The following is an 18,293-nucleotide window of genomic DNA, read 5'->3' as shown; positions in this document are numbered from 1 at the left end:
TATGCTAAGAGATGGGTAACAAATGTAGCCTTTCTGGCCTATTAATACATTAGTTGTCTTTAGCTTAGAAACATCCAGGTCTGTTTTTTATGTATCAACATACAAACATTTTTTTTTATTTAGTAGAATAATTAAAAGAGTATATTGAGTCATAATCAAGCTAAATCCTTCTGTTGGGAAGGAAAGGTGAATAAAAATACTATTTTTAATATTCTTAACAGTATTCAACAGTATCACATTTTGCACAAAAAACATTTTGTTCGAGTTGCCTTGGAAACAACACAGACTGAATAATTACAGTTTGTTCACTGCAGATTTGTCAAATTCATCAGATTGACTGAAAAATGTAAGTGCAGTATTGTAACCCTTGTATGCAGATGACATTCTCATATCTGATTTGATCTGCTGGTCATGTCCCATTTTCCATCTGTGGTTTATGTTTTGGTTATTAACTAGTGAATCACAACTAAGAATGGAGTCTTTTTTCACTCAGTGGCAGATTAAAGACCTTGTTCCTTGGTTTTGTGTAATAAAGTGAAGACTGCCAGGTTATTATTCTTCTAAATCACTACACATGTTGCATATCAATAGTAATGCATGCCCACCTAATTAAGAATCGCCAGATGTGTGCTTTTAAGTCTGGCCTCAGAGTTACACAACAGGCACTCCTCATAGTTTTTACGTATTTAATACATCAAGTTTTAATTGTTTTAATTTCTATGAGCACACGTTCATAGCACTACGCTGTGACTGGGTACCTGATTTGTAAATGGCAGGGGTAACTATGATAATGAGAGCCAAGAGAGCCCTTACTGCTTAACCCCTTTCTTACTCAATGTGACACCCAGTCAATTGTGCTTCACCACTTAAGGCATCCTGGTCATAGTCAGCTCATACCATGACCTACAGTAGTATCAAAGGTGTAAAGCCATTACAGGCATTCTTAAGTTAATTAATTAAATTTTTTAATGGATCTTGTTCTACCAAAATATTATGAGAATGGCTCTTTAATCCCATTTTCACGGTGTTTGAATAAACACACCAAATTTACAGGCATTTATACATGTAGGTGACTCATGATTCTGGCAGGAATCCATTCTTGGGAGATAATTATGACTGTAGATTCAAAGCATACCTTCCCTTTGATTACAATGGGTTACTCTTCTTTGCAAAAACAAAGAGCATTTTTAGTATGGTGTCACAGCTTTTAGGGAGAAGACTAACATTTGTGAAGTTGATTAACTCTATATAGTGAAGAGAGACAATATTTTACAATGCAATTCTTTGATTTATCTGTTTCCTTCTCTTTTTGTACATTTCACCTGAATTCCTGAATTTCTCCACCTTATCAGTTAAGAGTTAAATTTGTATAAATAATGTGATTTCACTGCTACTGACTCACATTTGACAGGTATGACCTGAATAGGGCTTTTGTCACATATTAACCAACAATAGCTTTCATGGTCACAGATGGCTCTGAAGCTAATTTATTTTACTTGATGGAGTAAATATTGATAAGATGTGATCTTCACCCCCATACAAACCGTAATTAAAGATTAAGCCCAGATATGAAATCAGAGGTGGGTCTGCATACACATTATGTTTTAAGCAGCTGCAGAACAGTGTTCTTGACATGTGCTAATTATGGAGAGTCAAATTCACAAGTAAAACTGATAGAATCTATAGTGAAACACCCTTTACATAAACAAGATTACTATTTAATTGCATACCAGGGAGCATGAAGTGGTCTGGGACTTGCATACTAAATTGTGTACTAATTATCATCTTTGATTTCAAAATCTATAGATTGTTAGGTTCATAAGAGAAAAAAAAATGTACACAAGCTGACTGAACAGTAACTGTCTTTCCTGTAACTTTTGTGGCTGCCAGAATGCTTGCAAAAACCTGAAGGAATTTTATCACATTGAGGCTTACAATAGAATGTGTAATTTTAATGATTATTCAGAAAGGTTATATTTTTTTCTTATCACAGCAGAAAACCTTGACACTGTGTTCTTCCCCAGTTACAAAGACATTTGCTGTAAACAGATGTCCCAGAACAGTTAATTGTATCCTTGAGTATTCTCTGAATTCATAGTACTCATTGATACCCCTCCAGGGTAATCACCTGTAAATAGAAAGGTGAAAATATTATATACAATCTAATGGGCAATCCAGTGCTTATAACTATGGAACTTTTACTGATATTCTCTACCATCTCCATGACTGTTAAGTCGCAAGGTGAACATTTTACCCTATTCTTTTACTCCATAGAATAGTAAGCAAAAAATAATCATGGTATAGCTCAGAAAACAGAAGCCCAGTTGTTGTGGCAACCATCAATGTGCATTTGTAAGCCATCTTGAGGTGTAATAAATCACTCTGAACACTGATGCTTTCAGCAGTATATCAATGGATCTAGCATTGATAGAATCAGAACTACTAAAGTAGGTTGATGAGCAACAATTTATTCAGACAGAGATTTGAATTTTCTGCCTATAGTTTGTCAAGTACAACAGGATTCATTTTCTTTGAAATACTGTATCAAAGTGTGTTTATTTCTCTGCTCATTTTGCTGTTCCTTTCCATATTTAGATGTTAATTTTAGTTAATAGCAGCTGAAAATAACTGGAATTGTCTTTCTGATATTCAATGTTGTTTTTCAATTAGTGATATGAGGTGCAAATTTGAATCTGTGGACGTATCCTGATTATTTTCTGGTGTTTCAGTGCTCATGACATTTTAGCCTTCACCTTAAGTTTGATGGCGGTTTAACATAAACTGTAAAAAAACAAAACCTTACCTGTATGTTAGAAGCTAACCTTAATTCAGCACCATGGTCAGAGCAACCTAATCTGTTTCTTACAACACAAACACAAAAGGCAGATACTGTATCTGAAACTGTGGGTACCTTTCACACCACAACAGCTTTTAGGTAATTAGGCTTCCAACGGAAAATTATTTTGTAATAATTATTTTATAATAAAGTTGCTGTAAGCAGTCTTGTTATTGTTGTTATGTCTGCTGCCATATTAACTTCTTATAAACAGACATTCATTTATAAACTATATGTTAAGACTTTTTTAAGAGTTAAAATGTTAAGATCTATATTCTAATAATTTTATAAGAAAATGTAAATAGAAGTATTGTGATATATATATATATTGCATATTTGCAGTATAGACTTACCAAATTTAACACTGATGTTTTGCTACTGTTTCTTGTTCCTAGTATTGGTTTATATTCTCAAATTACAAATTGCTGGAAATCTGTTTGTTTTAGTAAACATTTTTTTTAAATAAAATGCCTCTTAATAATCTCCCTCCACTAGTTGCATTTAGGTGGGACAAAGATAATACCTGAAAAGTCAAGTTTAGTACAGAAACAGGATGGGATACTACTTGCTAAACTCTCAAGAATTTGATTTATGATCCTGAAGTACCGATTTTTCATGCCAGCCACAGCCCCATTCTTGTAATGATCACCCCTGCTGTTGGCCACAGCAGTATTAATGGCCGTTGCACAAAATTCCTTCCCTTTTTGGAAGCTGTTGTTAGAAAGGCACACTGAAGATTTTTCCGAGTCTCAGAAGGCCAGTATTTTAAAAGAGTTTGCTGCAGATCAGCTGTCACCCAAACAGTCAGAACAATAGGAATTTCCTTTCGTCTCCTCTTTTTAAATTATTCTCCTCCTTCTTTAGAGTGAAACCACTTATCTCATTATTGAGGGCCCTTTCCCACACCCTGCTGTGCTGCACCGTGATCTCTCATTCAGTTATCAGTAATCCAACAAAGCTGGGATTCAGGTCTCTAAGCTTGTGAGACATCTCCTGTGGGCAGGGCCACCATGCTGCTAATTTGTACAGGCGCTTACTGACCTGACCACCTACAGTAGGTTATTCCATGATCTTAGATTCCCTAAGAGCCATTGGCCATCAGTTTTATCTTAAACAACTGAATAACAATTCATATTCTAGGATATTGCAGTGTTTATTTTTGATTGGGTTGCATTTATTTAAACTTCATTTTAACCAATTAGATTTTTTAATTAAAAATTCAGAATCTCTTAATTATGAAATAAAGTGAGTTGCTCTTAATTTCACTCATGCTTGAACTGCCAAGTGTTTTGCCTTCATTTTAATTGGAACATACTTAAAAGCTGATATTGTGTTTTCATAATGCAGTACTTTCATATTTGTGCTTCAGTTATTTTTTTCATAAATCTTGTATTAGATATTAGACATAAAATAGCTGTGCTCATATACATGTACTGTATGAAAATGAAATCCAGCGTTTAAAACTATAAAGATTTTAGAATGTACCAAAGACCCAGGTGAATATGTTTCATTTATAATACATAAGGTGTATCGCTGACAGATGATCATGATTATCACAGGATCAATGTGCAGGGTGATTTTTAAAACCTTTTGCCAAGCAAAAATGTTATTTTAAAATCTGGCAGGAGACAATATGAAGTGTAGAACATACAGATGAAATGAGGATATTTTCTGTACTTATTTTTTTTCTAAAGTTTATCTAGAGATGGCTTCAGAGAAAGAAGGTATTGTAGAAAAGTGAAAATAATTTTTATTCTACAGTGTTTCAGATTTACGGCAACTTTAATCGCAGTTGTCAATTCTTTAAAAAAAGTACAAGTTCTGATGTTGCTCGATATGCATGTATTCAGGATATACTTAGATATGTACTGTGGTATGAGGGTAGAAAAGGCATATATAAATGGGTGGTACTGTAGTGTGGATTGCTGCTGCTTTACAGGTCTAGGGTTCTGAGTTTGATTCTGGACTGGGTGGAGTTTGTATAGATTCCAGATTTCTCCCCAAAACAGACAGACAGGATGATAGGCTGCGCTAAATTGCCCATTCCATTCCAAGTGAAGAAGAAAAAATACAGGTGGCTTATTTAGTTACAGTATATGCACAGGTAAATGTAGGATCTGTTTAGTTGTATTTTGTCCACTATTCCTAAGGGCAAAGTGGAAAAATCCTATAAATTGTAGTGCTCTTTGGCAAAATGATTCTATAGGCAAAAAATTAAAGATGATATATACTTAGAGTTTTAATTATCACTGGTGTGAAAATGTTTTACTAATAAAATAGCAATGACTATATTACTAAATATATGGTAAAAATACACATAATACGTATAATCTTTTATTTAATCATCTTAAGCTAAAGATTCTTACAGCGCCTTTATTGTATTTGATTACCATACACTGATCCATTCTGAGAAACACAATGCAAAATTCTGAAAAATGAAGGTAAATAGCAGTGTCACACATAAAAAGTCAAGAATTTGTAGCATTTTGATCCAACTGTACTCATCTGAAAATGTGAAAAAGCAATGCAGAAGCTCTAGATTCTACCATTAACACACAAAAGCAGTAAAGATTCTGGCAGAGAATGCATTAACTGTCACCAGCTGTCAGTGAACTGATGAAATATGACAGCAAAGAGGAGATGGAGAGCGAATGTGAAAACGTCTCATTCTTGAAAGACATTTAAACTATCAGAAGATCATTTTTTTCTAGTATCAGAAATTCTGCTTTTGAGCTCTGAGCTAATCTCTACTACTGGAATTTCTAAAAAAAAACCCACTAAAATGCATTTTGTATTTAAACATTTTGCATTTTGGAAGTTGAAGATGCCTGTTTATAGTGCAGGAAAAGGTTTGTGAACCCACTAGGTTTTGTCCTAATTCTCATATTTTTATACATAAAAAGTAATAATATCTTCATGAAACTATTAATAAAAGATGAAGACTCATAACAACTCATAAAATATGGTATACGATATAAGATATGTTTTAAATATTTATTTAACCAAATGATCCAACAGTAAATATCCTTGTGTGAATTTCTATGTAAACACTTAAATTCTTTAACTTCTCTTTTAGCAGCAATGACTTCAACTAGACATTTCCTGTAACTGATTATCAGTCACCTTCATTTATTTTAGAAATTAAAAGCCTTCCTTACAGAACTGTTTCAAGCCAAAGCTTTTTAGTGGGGTTTAAGCTTGGACTTTGACTTTACCTTGCAACAGAAGAACCCTACCTCTCAAGTATGGTTCTGTTAATATCGTGGTTTGCAGCTGCTGTGCTACTTTGGGACCCAGACACCTTGCCATCATTGATGAGCATGAACAGCTCACCTGCAGTGAACTCATCAGGTTCTCATCAGGTGTCACACCTGAAGAAGGCTCTTTCTTCTTTTTTTCAGTTACAGGAAATGTCCATTTGAAGTCATTGTTGCTGAAGGAGTTGCCATAAGTTACAGAATGTACTTATTCACTGAAGAATTTTTCATCACTTCCAATAACCGCGTATCTCATTTAGGGTCATAGTGACCTAGAGCCTATCTCGGGAAGCATGGAGCACAAGGTACACTCTGGACAAGACACACAGTCACAAGACACAAACATCACAGTGTTTGGACTGTGGGAGAAAATCGGACCAACCTGAGAAAATCCATGCAAATACAGGAAGCACAAGTAAACTCCTTGCAGATAGCATCCTAGTTGTTGAACCCAGGGCCTAATGTTGCAAGGCACAATACTAACCAAAGTGCCACCATGCTTCCAACATGGATATTCATTGAACAAAATGTCAAACATTCATCCAAATGTATCTTAACTTTGTGTTATACTGTACATTTAATGAGATTATCTTCATCTTTCCCTGTTTTTTGAAGACCTAATTACATATAATAGAATACAGACCTAGGGAGTTCATACATAGACTCTCATCTGTGAAGCTTTTAATACGTACAATAATATAATATCATGATATGTTTTCCTCATATTCTATTATTTTAGCTTTTGAAAGACATTGAGAAGTCATATGTGTATATAAAACTGTGTAGATCTCAGGTGATAGACACTCATTTTATTGATTGCTGCTCCAGCAGGTAATGTAAGCTGTAATGAATAATACCTCATAAAAATATGGATTTGTACCGTGTAATTTACTGCAGTAGCAATATGCAGCACTTGTTTTAAAAAACGTTCAGTGTTTTGTTTGTGTTATTTTTCTGTTTAATATTAGAGAGGTTAGTTGTGGTTTAGCCTTATAAGTATAATTTTGCTACAGTAGATGGGAAAATCTACATTTTAATATAATATATCAGCAAAATGTGTTTTTACACACGTCTTACACACAGAATAGTGGAACTTCCTAAAGCACAATTAACTACATTATGTATTGTGATATTCTTAGATTTATTTTCTAGTATTTCACTATTCTAATAGTGTTTTTATATAGTTTATCTTTCATTATTTCTGGTAAAAATAAAACCACCACCAATCAAGCATACATTTGTCTAGGAAGGCTGTGCTGTATTTTTTTGTGTGTGTTCTCAAGATTTTGTTCCTTCCCATCTTATTCAACATATGGTAATTTATTTTGCTTTTCATGCTAAGCCTGTCTTTTGTGAAACCCTATGTTTCATGTAATGTCCAATTAAATTCCCAGTATTTGGAGAACCAAAGTGACAAATGGCTCAGTATTTCTGCAAGACAAGGGAAAAGACATGCCTTATCCTTATGGAATTAGCTTGTCCAGATGGAAGAGTGGGTGGCAGAATAAAGAAAACACTCTTCCTATTTTTCCTCATCTCCTTGGTTAAACAAAAACAACCTCCGCTACTAGGTAGAATCTCTCAAGGGACAACACAAGATTGATATCTTTGAAAAAGGACTTTCTGCTCTTGGAATCAGCACAGATCTCTTATTCACCACCTCAGCTTTGCTGCACGTTGGTGGAAGCTAATTATAGCAGTTCTAGGTGGTATAGATACATTTTTCTAATGTGTTAGACTATGTCAGACTATGGCTCAATATAAGAAAAGTTATTTAAAAAAATACTTTTAACCGTTTATGATTATGCATCATGAATCATGAAGCATCAAACCAATGAAGCAGCTATTTTGGTATTGGTCAGTATAAAAGTGTTTTTATACTCAATTTGGGAATGTTTGTACCACTGACAGTATTCCTTAAAAAAATGAAATTATTTCAGTTATTGTTTCTTAGAAATTATTTTTATTGTTGAAATTAGATAAAAGATGGAGATGGACATAGGGTTGGTTTAGAGCAGTTTTTGAAATCAGTGCCGGTTTCATCTATCGTGAGAGGTTTTGTTTAAAGAATAAAGGACATAGGCACTTTTGTATTACTGATCTGTTTCCAATATTTCTAAGACAACTCTTAGCTTAAACGTAACAGAAAAGAGTAATATTTTATAAATCATATCACTGCCACTTTGGTTGACATACTGTAAGTGTTTTACCTGGTAATCTGAAAGCTTGAGACCCTGATCCATATCAAGATGAAGAAGCCATTAACATGCAGGTTTCGTGTTTTGCTTTTCTCCCCAAGAACTTGAATTCTGTGAGACGCCCCAAATGATATGCCCCAGCTACCAGTCTGAGCTGCATGCTGCCCCTCAGCATGGATACCCACTGGGCATGGGCTCCGACGTTGACACAGAAACTGAAGGTGGCCCCTCTCCCGATCATGCCCTGCGACTCTGGATGAGAGAAATCAAATCTGAGCACAGCTCCTGCCTTTCCAGCCGGGCCAATTCTGTCCTTTCCCTTACTGACACGGAGCAAGAGCGGAAGTCCGACGGGGAAAATGGTAAGAATTATGTTAGAGAAGGAAGTTATTCTATTTTTCCAATTATTTCTTTCATTAAAATCCAAATCAATTTTTTTTTTACACTGATTGAGTTTTCAAGTGTTTGTTAGGAATTTTTAATAGAAATTTTAATATTTTTATCACTTTACAACAGTTAACTGTTTACAATTCAGTTTGTAATAGACCATAGGCTTACTAGTGCTTGTGGATTTTTGTTTTATTGAATTTGCCTGTATGCAAGGTTGCGAGTGATCTTTTTTGTGTGTGATTTGGGAGAAAACGTTAGTGAAATCTGTCCAAAATCCACCATCATGGGATTTTTTTGCTGTAAAAAATAAGAAATGGGTATATTTTATTATCAGCCTGTCTAATACACTGCTAATGAATCTGTGATGTTTTAGTAATGAGCAGATAGGCATGGTAATTTCAGTGCTCAGTGATTGCACATCCTGCAAGCCTGTATTAATGCACAAAGGAGGAACTCTCATAGGATTATTGTATGAGATGCACTCTTGAATAGAGAGTTCAGGAATCATCCTTTTAAGATGTAAAAAAAAACAGTGCAGGTTTGAAAAGAAAGCAGGTATTAAATATAAACATAAGAGAGTGCTTTCATTTGAACTTTGGAAGCACAAATGATGTGTATGCCAGATACTTCAATATAATACCTACTTTCACTCACGTATCCAGAATGGATACAAACTATACATTTGATGTGGTATGAAATTTGTTTGTGCCTGGTGTATTACACGGTCTGCTCTAATGAGCAGCTGCACTGTATATCCTGTTCACCTCTCTTTAAGTAAATCCTGTCTCAATGCAGAAAATTAAAATAATTGGCAGTTGTTGATGGAAGCCACCTTTGTGCTCTAGTACCGCACACATACACAAATACTTAGGAGCGTACGCAAATTATTTACCTTTTTATTCAAAAAAAGGTAAGCTCTGTTTGCTTTTCCGTGATGAGAGCAGGTTCAAAAGGTTTAAGCAGTGAAAAATCTGACAGGAAAATCTTGTTTTCTCCCACTGTTTGAAGTTTGTAATAAATAATCCATGCAAAAAAAAAAGATTCCTTTTAGAAGAGCATTCATCTTTGTCTGTGGGAGTCAGCTCCCTGTGAAAGATTGTTCATTTTTTGTCAACATCTTTAAGTGCAGTCTTCCATGTACCAAGCCGGGTGTTCCAGTATAGATTATGCTTATGTTTTTTTTTTCCTACATCCATTTCTTTCACTCTTTGTCTTTGCTTCAATTGCACTCGAACAGGCACACATGCGTGCATATCTAAAATGAATGGAGATGCATTATTGATGCAGTATTCTTTTTCATCAGCACAACAAAGTCTTGAAACCTTTGTACACTTACCTATCATGAAAGTGATCACTCTCACTGAAATGTCAGAAAAAATCAAAAGCAAACATCCCAGTGAAAATGGAATTATGCATTTTAAGTCAGCCTCTTTCTTGTTTTCTTTTGTCTTCAAAGGACTTTTGCAAACTCCTTAATGGCAAACGCTTCAAAAGTACTCGGCCTGCTTTTGTTCTGGTTCTGATGGAGGTGGACAACTCAATTTAACAAATATGTTTTCTTAAAAAAAAGAAAATTAAATTGTTTGGTAGTATAAGTTAGGGAAAATGTGTTGTACACAGTAGGCTGTTATACTAGCAATACTATTAAAAACAATTTGGTGCTTAGTACCTGCTGACATGGAGGTTATCTGCAATTCACTGCAAAATAAAGAAAATCTTCAGCTACAGTAGAGATTACTAGAGTAGAGTTTATCAATAAAAGCCTATGAGTAAAGCCTTGCTTGTCATTTTGAATTTGAAGCCTGATCTGATAACTTACATCATGTAACTTACTAAAAGAGAGGGAACTTTACTTTCAGTAACACACATAACAGAAAATCTTTTTTGTTAAATATTGAAACTAACAAAAGTTATTGAAATGTCATCAAAAAAGATGGACTTCAACAATCAACCTCATTAACCTGTTTCTCTGGACTTTGTCTTTACATTATTATTTGCACAAACGAAGCATTGTGTGTAATATTTGGAGTACATAGATTTTTCTTTTTTAAGTTAACCTGTGATAAGTAAACAGCTTATCTTGAACTTTTTTTAATCCTGTTGGGACCTGCAATGCTATTCATTTTCATTCACCTGGTCATGTGTGCTTCTGAAGTACAAGAGCATTTTGAGATTCACATACAGTAATATTGCACAGGAATATTGTAAAAAAATGGATGTGGAATTCTTCTAAACACGTTCTGAATCTAACTAGAAAAATTCGACGAACTAATGCTTTAAAACAAAACCAAACTGGAGCAGTGTATTTTTTTTTATTTAAGTATTTTTTGTAACTGTGATACAAGAATCATTATTACCGTACACATTTTATTGTTAAAAACATTCTCAATAGTTATAACTATTGTGAAAATGTGTATTATATATATATCAATTATATATTATAAACATTGAGTTTCCTTAATATAATATAATTTCATGAGTCAAATGTTTTTCATTTGCTTTCCATTCATTAAAAAGCTCTGCATGTATCAAATTAGTTGCCTTCAAATGGCACCATACTGTGTGAGAAAATTAAACCTACATTTTTTTTTCTTCTAGGTTGTTAGTATCGTATCTTTTGATATGCTAGAATTGCTTCCACTTTGGGGAAATCATTCTGATAGATATAGAACACTATGACTCTTAATTGTTGTCTTCCCTTTACTGGGAATTTACTGGGAATCTGCTATTTTGATAGAAGCTAACACAGGATTTTATCAATATCAACCATCCTATCATAACATGGAACACTCACATGAGACCCATTTACACAGTCCTGATGCAGTATGTGGCATGTGTCTGTAAAGTATATGATAAATACACTCCAGTGTTCTCTGGTTAACTTATGATTCACACTTTCAGGTAACTGCTAGCATGCAATAAAACCCTTTATACTTTCTAACCTAGCTAAACAGCATACACACTAACTGTGGTAAGGTCACCTGGGATTATCTGTTAACACAATCCTTAATAGATAAATAAGTATTAATTTGAAAAATCAAAAAGACATACAGTAATATCTGCACCACAAAACTATGATTGAGTAATGTGCATCAATTTAAACAAAACATGACAATGTGTGTACAGTGATGAAACCTATAGATTTCTTAGGCTTACTTATGCTGCAGGTTATCTACAACTGGGAAAAAAATATTTAGGACTTCAGAGAATGCATGAATTTATAGACCTACTACTGTATATTGTATTTCTCAAAATTTTATGTATTGTATCAAAATGTTATAATTATACCTCAGATTTGACCAGTTGAGAATAAAGCCTGGGTCTGTCCCTGAAACATTTACTCTTATTCAGAAAGTAATTATAGAAAATAAACATAATTGAAGGTTTCAGTAATTGAATCCTACAGTTAATTGATTCCCAGCACTTAAACTAAGCCCTGGTTTAACAAATATTTTGTTTGAACAACCCAGGTGTAAAGTATATACATTTAATCATATTCTCTTTGCAAGTAATGTTATTTGAACTTTTTTATTACTGTTTTTAACATTTCACATAAATGGAGCACCTCATGTATAGAAGTGGTGTTAAGAACCATTTTGATTAGCCTCATTAAAAACTCTCAATACCTCACTCTCAGATGTCAAAAAATATTTTGTTGTGTTGGTAGATACAGTATTATGTTTTGCACTCTTATATAATTAATATTATTAGTACTGTAACTGCACCAGACTTCTCACAATGAGAGGTTGGCAAATGCAAGCACCATCCAACATAACACTCCTCCTCTCTTAGGAAGTTAACATCATATTGATTTAATTGGCCAAAATGAAAACAAATGGTTGGGTCAGTCCCAAAAGAAAAGTACTTCAGTTGAATGCAATCTTACCATTAATCTTTGAAGTCACATCAATTGATAGCCACTTACAACCTGAAAGTGTTTATAGGCTAACTAGATTATCCACTAGAGAGTAGTATAGTCTCATCTTAAAGCTTAATGCTACCTATAATCAGCTTTGCATATACTCTATAGAACACATTATCCAAAATTTAATTTCAACCTTAGACTCTTTCCATATCTACATTATCAGTAGGCACAAACTGGGTCATGACAAGGTGTCTAACATTTCCAGACTCTCTTTTGTAGAAAAGCCACTTCCGCTGACTCCCCACAGATTCCTAGCAGCAGAAAAATCAATTGAGAATGCTTTGATAAACACTGCTGACATTAAGAGGAAAATGATAATGACAAAAACTACATCCATACTGCAAAGCACTCAATCTTGAAATATGTCACAGAATGGATTTTCTTAGAATGAAAACACATATTTTGAAACACAAGCTCCTTTTCGTTTTGAATGGTTGCTACTACAAATATGATACCGCCCAGTCAGGGCTCTACTAAACTGAACTTGTGTATCAGCTACTGAAAGTGTCTGTGGGAAATGCAAAACGCATTGTGCAAAGTATGTTCCACCTCTATTAAAGATTCAACCCTGCAGTTTCCCACTGATCTGCCTTTTGTGATCTCACAGCTGCAGGTGGGAAAGTATTTTTGTACTTTCTCTCTTTCAGAGTTTTAGTGCACACATGCATTCCAGAGACTAAAGCATTTATTTTCTATATACTGGTGTTTGCCCCTTTGCAGATTCTGTTTTCTTTTATTCAGAGTGTTTTTTGTATTCTTTTTTTACCTTGATTTTGAGTCAGCTTTGGCAATGCTGGAATGTCTCACGATTTGAAAAAATCCTTCTTTCTGAGGAGCTGTGTAAGGTTGGCATCTTTCCTGCGAGAGCCTTTTCACAGCTCTCCTCTTTCTTTCCTATTTTTCTATCACTGTTGTGTCTTTCTGCCTTTGTTCTTCCCCATCTGTCCTCTCTGGTACAGCGTGTTTGTCTTGCCGCCTTCTCATTTCAATGGAACACCTCTTGAGAAGTAGTAGAGGCTTCATGGTAAATGAAAAGGTGACACCATGGCATATCTTCAAACCATGTACCCCATTGTTGTGTACTTGTATCTCAGCTTCCCTGTTCACACTAACACATTGTGTGCTGAGGCCTTGCCTCCATACACGCTTTGCCCCTGCTTTTACATAAACTGGCTGTATCAGCACAGATTCTAGGAGTGTGGTGTACTGTGGACTTATGCTTTGTGCCCATACCACACTTATAACTTGTCTGTCAACTCTCTGTACTCCCATACACCTCTGTCTTTTGTACATCAGCATACGTTATTCCCCTAGGAACTCAATACCTCATGTGCAGATAAATCTGTGGCTCTCCCATGACCTCCCTTTCTCATCTTCACATTACCCGTGTTTCTGTTGCTTTTCTATTCTTTTAACCTACATTTAGAAGGACTTCTGGAGCTGGAGGCATGGTTTCTTCCTGTTTGATCCATCATTTGAACCTCTACTTGAACCTCCTGGATTGTGCTTCTGACTCTGTGTGAACTAGCAGTACACATTCAGCCTCCATTGTCATCTTCTCATGCCTATACTCTTGGTTCCAAGCCATGGGGATTGATGGCGTGTACAGTAGCAGCTCAGCTTTGACAAGTCCCTCACTTGATCTAATGTTAGGTTAGCAATCACTACTTAGTCCAAAGACGTAGCCTCTGGCCCCCTTCACTAGGACATCCACTCTCATTTTAATTTAAACTGTATTTCTACTGAGGAACAGGACTGGCAGAACTGCCATCTAAGACCTTTTTGATAGACCAGATGCGGATCTCTGTTTCACAAGAACTGACCCAAAGTTTCCTTTGGTTTTCTCTTTTTGTTTTTTGTATAAGATGGTCCTTTGCTTGCTGATGTTTTGGCCCATGAATTGCCTAGCTCATCTCTGGTGTGCTTTTCCTCTGTTTGCACTCCTCCGTACCTTCCCAGAGAAGACCTAGCAGTGGTCATCCTTCTGCCGCTCACATGAAAGATGGAGTTCTCGATGCTTTGATAGGTGCTGCATGTCAACTGTCGTGCATCCCTATTATTAATTTATTTCCTTTCCTAAATACACAAACATCCAAATGTGGTGCTGTGGCAGCTATGGGATTTGTTGAACAGAATGTCAGTTGACCCTGTGCCTTTCAAAGGGTAATCAATAGTACCGAGCATAGGACAACATATACTTATTTTCCAGATGTTGTGTTTGGTGGAAGGTTAAACAAAGTACTTGCTATATAGCAGCTGCTTTTTCCACATATATTAGGATTTTTCATCTGCTGTTAAACTATGTTGAAGGTATTCTTGGCTGCTATGTTAGCATACCATGTCAAGGTTGAAGAGCTGTGCCACAAGACTCAATTCCTAGCACCCCAGTTCTTTGAGGGTGCGGGAAGGCTTAGTCCATCAAGGATGCCTGGCATCCTGCTTTTTACCTTCCTACTTTCTATGTGCAGCTCAATGTGATGCCCTGACCTAGGAAGCCTTTGAGCTTCTCCACACTGTGGATCTGCATCTCATGTGTGTGAAAAAAGCTTTTTGATTCTTATGACCAATTATTTAGCAGAGCATGTTGGTGGGCTACATGTACTCACAGTGTACTTGTAGTCAGTTTGCTGTTGTTGGCTCCAAGGTTTTGCTATGCCCAGCCTTCCAAAGGTAATTTCTTCATTCCAACTTAATCTGTACTGTAGTTGATGACCTTCCACCCACCCTCTTATTTTTGATTTGGGGCCTTTTCAGCAGCTCAACACACTCTAGTGGGGGCATTGCATTTTCACATTGATCAAAGAGGTTGATACTGATGGCTTATGATAGTTCTGACCTCCCACTACCTAGGAGAGTAGTAAAATATTCTACTGAGAGTGAGGCAACAGGAATGGTGATGCTTAAATGTGTGCTCTTTGAAATCAGATGCTGGAGGTGACTAGTTATTTTCTATGTGCTAGACTTCTCTGTTGCAGCTACAGTGTGTCCCTCACAACACTCACAACATCTTGGGTACACAGTTACCATTTGTGGCGATTGCTTTTTCAAAATGAAATTAAATATCTGGTAATTGATGTAAGCCTTCTTTCCTTAAAGAAAACTTAGACAGCCAGTAAGGTCATTTCAGTAGCTCTAGGCAGGTTTGTAAGCAAAAGGGGCTGATCTGTGGGAAAAGGATTGTTTATATTCTCTCAGGATGTGTGGTGTGCTAAATAATCTGTACTATGTGATTTCCCAAAGATGCCTCTGGCAACTCTGACTTAAAAGCTCAACCTACCTGTGCCCTCACTACCTTTCTCTTTCAGGGAACCAGAGTTATATACTGTACATACAATAACTGGACATCTTTTTAAAGACAGCAGAGCAGTTCATCAGAAAACAATGGATTCCCTCCTTGTACAAAATGTGTTCTTTCATTATCTACTTGCTGAAATGTGATAGATTTCATTTTTCATTCATACTTGGACCTTTCACTACAAATAATCAGAAAATACACTTCTTTCATTATCTGAATGTACTGTATTGTAACAGTAAATTGAAAGAAATTGAGTTATCTATGAGTGATTATCTCTACGTGAAGACATTTCAGTCAGCAGTGTTATTGTTAGAGTTTTATTCTAATCACATATTGTGTGGAAAATTCTTCTGTTGAAAATGAAGAACCTTTTCCCTGAGAAAAGGGAACTTGTGGACTTGTGCACACCTGCAAAATATACCAATAAAAATTAAACAAATATACAGTAGCACTTGATTTCCATACTTACCTAATAAATCACCACATGTGTATTCCATTTGATTCTGTCTGGAACGTCTGTTGTCACATAACTGACCTTGTGCCACCTCAGGTATATTGCATAAAAAGTGAGATTGCTTTGCAAAATCCATGCATATGATCTTGTTTAAAGCAATATGATCTGTTTTTGACAGATCGCTTTTCAAATTTACTCTTTGGTAAATATTCAATAAAACATGAAGCCACACTTAATTCTTCAATAAAATCCTCACAACAAAAGTAATACAGAAGTAATGATTGTTTAGACAGGCTCTTGTAGTGGTAAAATAAACAGCAGAAGTGTTGTTGAATTACTGACACATTATGGAACCATTGGATTGTCCTACAGGATTTAAAAATGATACAGTACAGAGAAGACATGGGCTTTTATTCTTTACTTAGCTGACTAAAAAACAGTCTGCATTAAGTGGATAAATGTATGTACTGTATACAAACACAGATCATCAAAAGAACTATCAGTCTATGCATGTGTGGTTTTAGAAAATCATATGGTACATGGTTTGTAGGTACTGTTTTACTTTTGTGAGCATCATTTTGGTTTGATCATTCATAAGCAACTGATACACTTGAGTAACTTTGGCTGTTGCAAAAGCACTACATCACCTCATTAGTTAGAGTTGATTGGGCACAGGTGATCTAGCCTGTTGAATGTTAAGGTGTGTGCAAATAAAAAAAATCAGAAAGTAACATACAGTATTTACTGTATTTTTTCAAATGAACAGTACCTTCATGTCATTTCTATAGTCTTCTCAGATTAACTCAGTGGAGCCAAGTCCATTCTAGAAATGACTCAAGATGTTGTGTAGACCAACCTGACGGATTGCTGGAGCAGAACGATACATTTCTTGTTATGTTCAACAGACAGATATGGAGGTCCAAGTGTTATAATCTGGGCATACATTCCCAATTTCTATAGTGCTCCAGTTCTGCTACCTACACTACGAATTCAAAGTGACTGCACAGTGCTATTTTTATCAAATCCTGAACTTCACGTGCTGCATTAATTCCATAATTCCATAATTCCATTTTTAAAATAAGTTGAGATGATCTTTCAGAGATTTCTCCCTGATGACTCTGTTAGACAAAAAAAAAAGAATTCACATTTTCCTAACAATAACTTGAATTTATTGCACTTAAACTTGTGAATTTATTGCACTTATAAATTATATGTTTTAATTTGACAAGCATTATACAGTATATACAGTACTGTGACGTTTTTTAGGGTTGCCTAACCAGCCAGGACCTTAGTGCCTTTGCAACATACAGTAGTAAAGGCAGCAAAACAACTCAGGTTAACTTTTTCCTAAACCTCCCTCTTTTGGAGCACTAAATATATGTACAAACCTTAAAGTCCCTATAAAAGTTATCAACTTCACTGCTGAAATTAGTCCCTAGATCCATACTCCATGGCCAGCAGCCATATCACCCTGCAACTCACAACTGGCAACCCACTGAAGCTAAGCAGGTGTGAGCCTGGTCAGTACCTGGATGGGAGACCTCCTGGGAAAAACTACGGTTGCTGCTGGAAGAGGCGGTAGGGGGGCCAGCAGGGGGCGCTCACCCTGCGGCTCATGTGGGTCCTAATGCCCCAGTGTAGTGACGGGGACACTATACTGTAAACAGGCGCCGTCCTTCGGATGAGACGTAAAACCGAAGTCCTGACTCTCTGTGGTCATTAAAAATCCCAGGGTGTTTCTCGAAAAGAGTAGGCATCCTGGCCAAATTTCCCCATCGGCTGTTATCATCTCACTAGGGTCTCGATGACCTTGAAAAATAAAGAAGAAACGCTGTTAAGGTTTAGAAAACTTGTTAGGAAACCTAGGTATGGGCTCATATACTGTAGTATGAACTTTAACACCATATTAGCCAGTAGATATATACAGTGAGGTTATGC

General features: G+C 35.7%; 1 protein-coding gene across 6 annotated transcripts in view; it reads left to right on the top strand.

Annotated features, from left to right (window-relative positions):
- Positions 1 to 18,293, top strand: part of tenm1 (teneurin transmembrane protein 1) — a 339,710-nt gene that overhangs the window by 133,664 nt on the left and 187,753 nt on the right. For 5 of the 6 annotated variants that reach the window (XM_088596739.1, XM_088596742.1, XM_088596741.1 and 2 more), the window contains one exon: positions 8,393 to 8,653. In XM_088596739.1, the coding sequence (XP_088452865.1) occupies positions 8,393 to 8,653 (261 nt within the window). Of the gene's footprint in view, positions 1 to 8,392; positions 8,654 to 18,293 lie in introns of those variants that run through there. The other variant, XM_088596743.1, reaches the window with a different exon arrangement.

This window comes from Lepisosteus platostomus, chromosome 10 (genome assembly GCF_059453375.1).
Source record: "Lepisosteus platostomus isolate fLepPlt1 chromosome 10, fLepPlt1.hap1, whole genome shotgun sequence".
Lineage (NCBI taxonomy): Eukaryota > Metazoa > Chordata > Actinopteri > Semionotiformes > Lepisosteidae > Lepisosteus > Lepisosteus platostomus.
The sequence above is the reverse complement of the archived record's forward strand: the minus strand, read 5'-3'. Positions and strand labels throughout refer to the sequence as shown.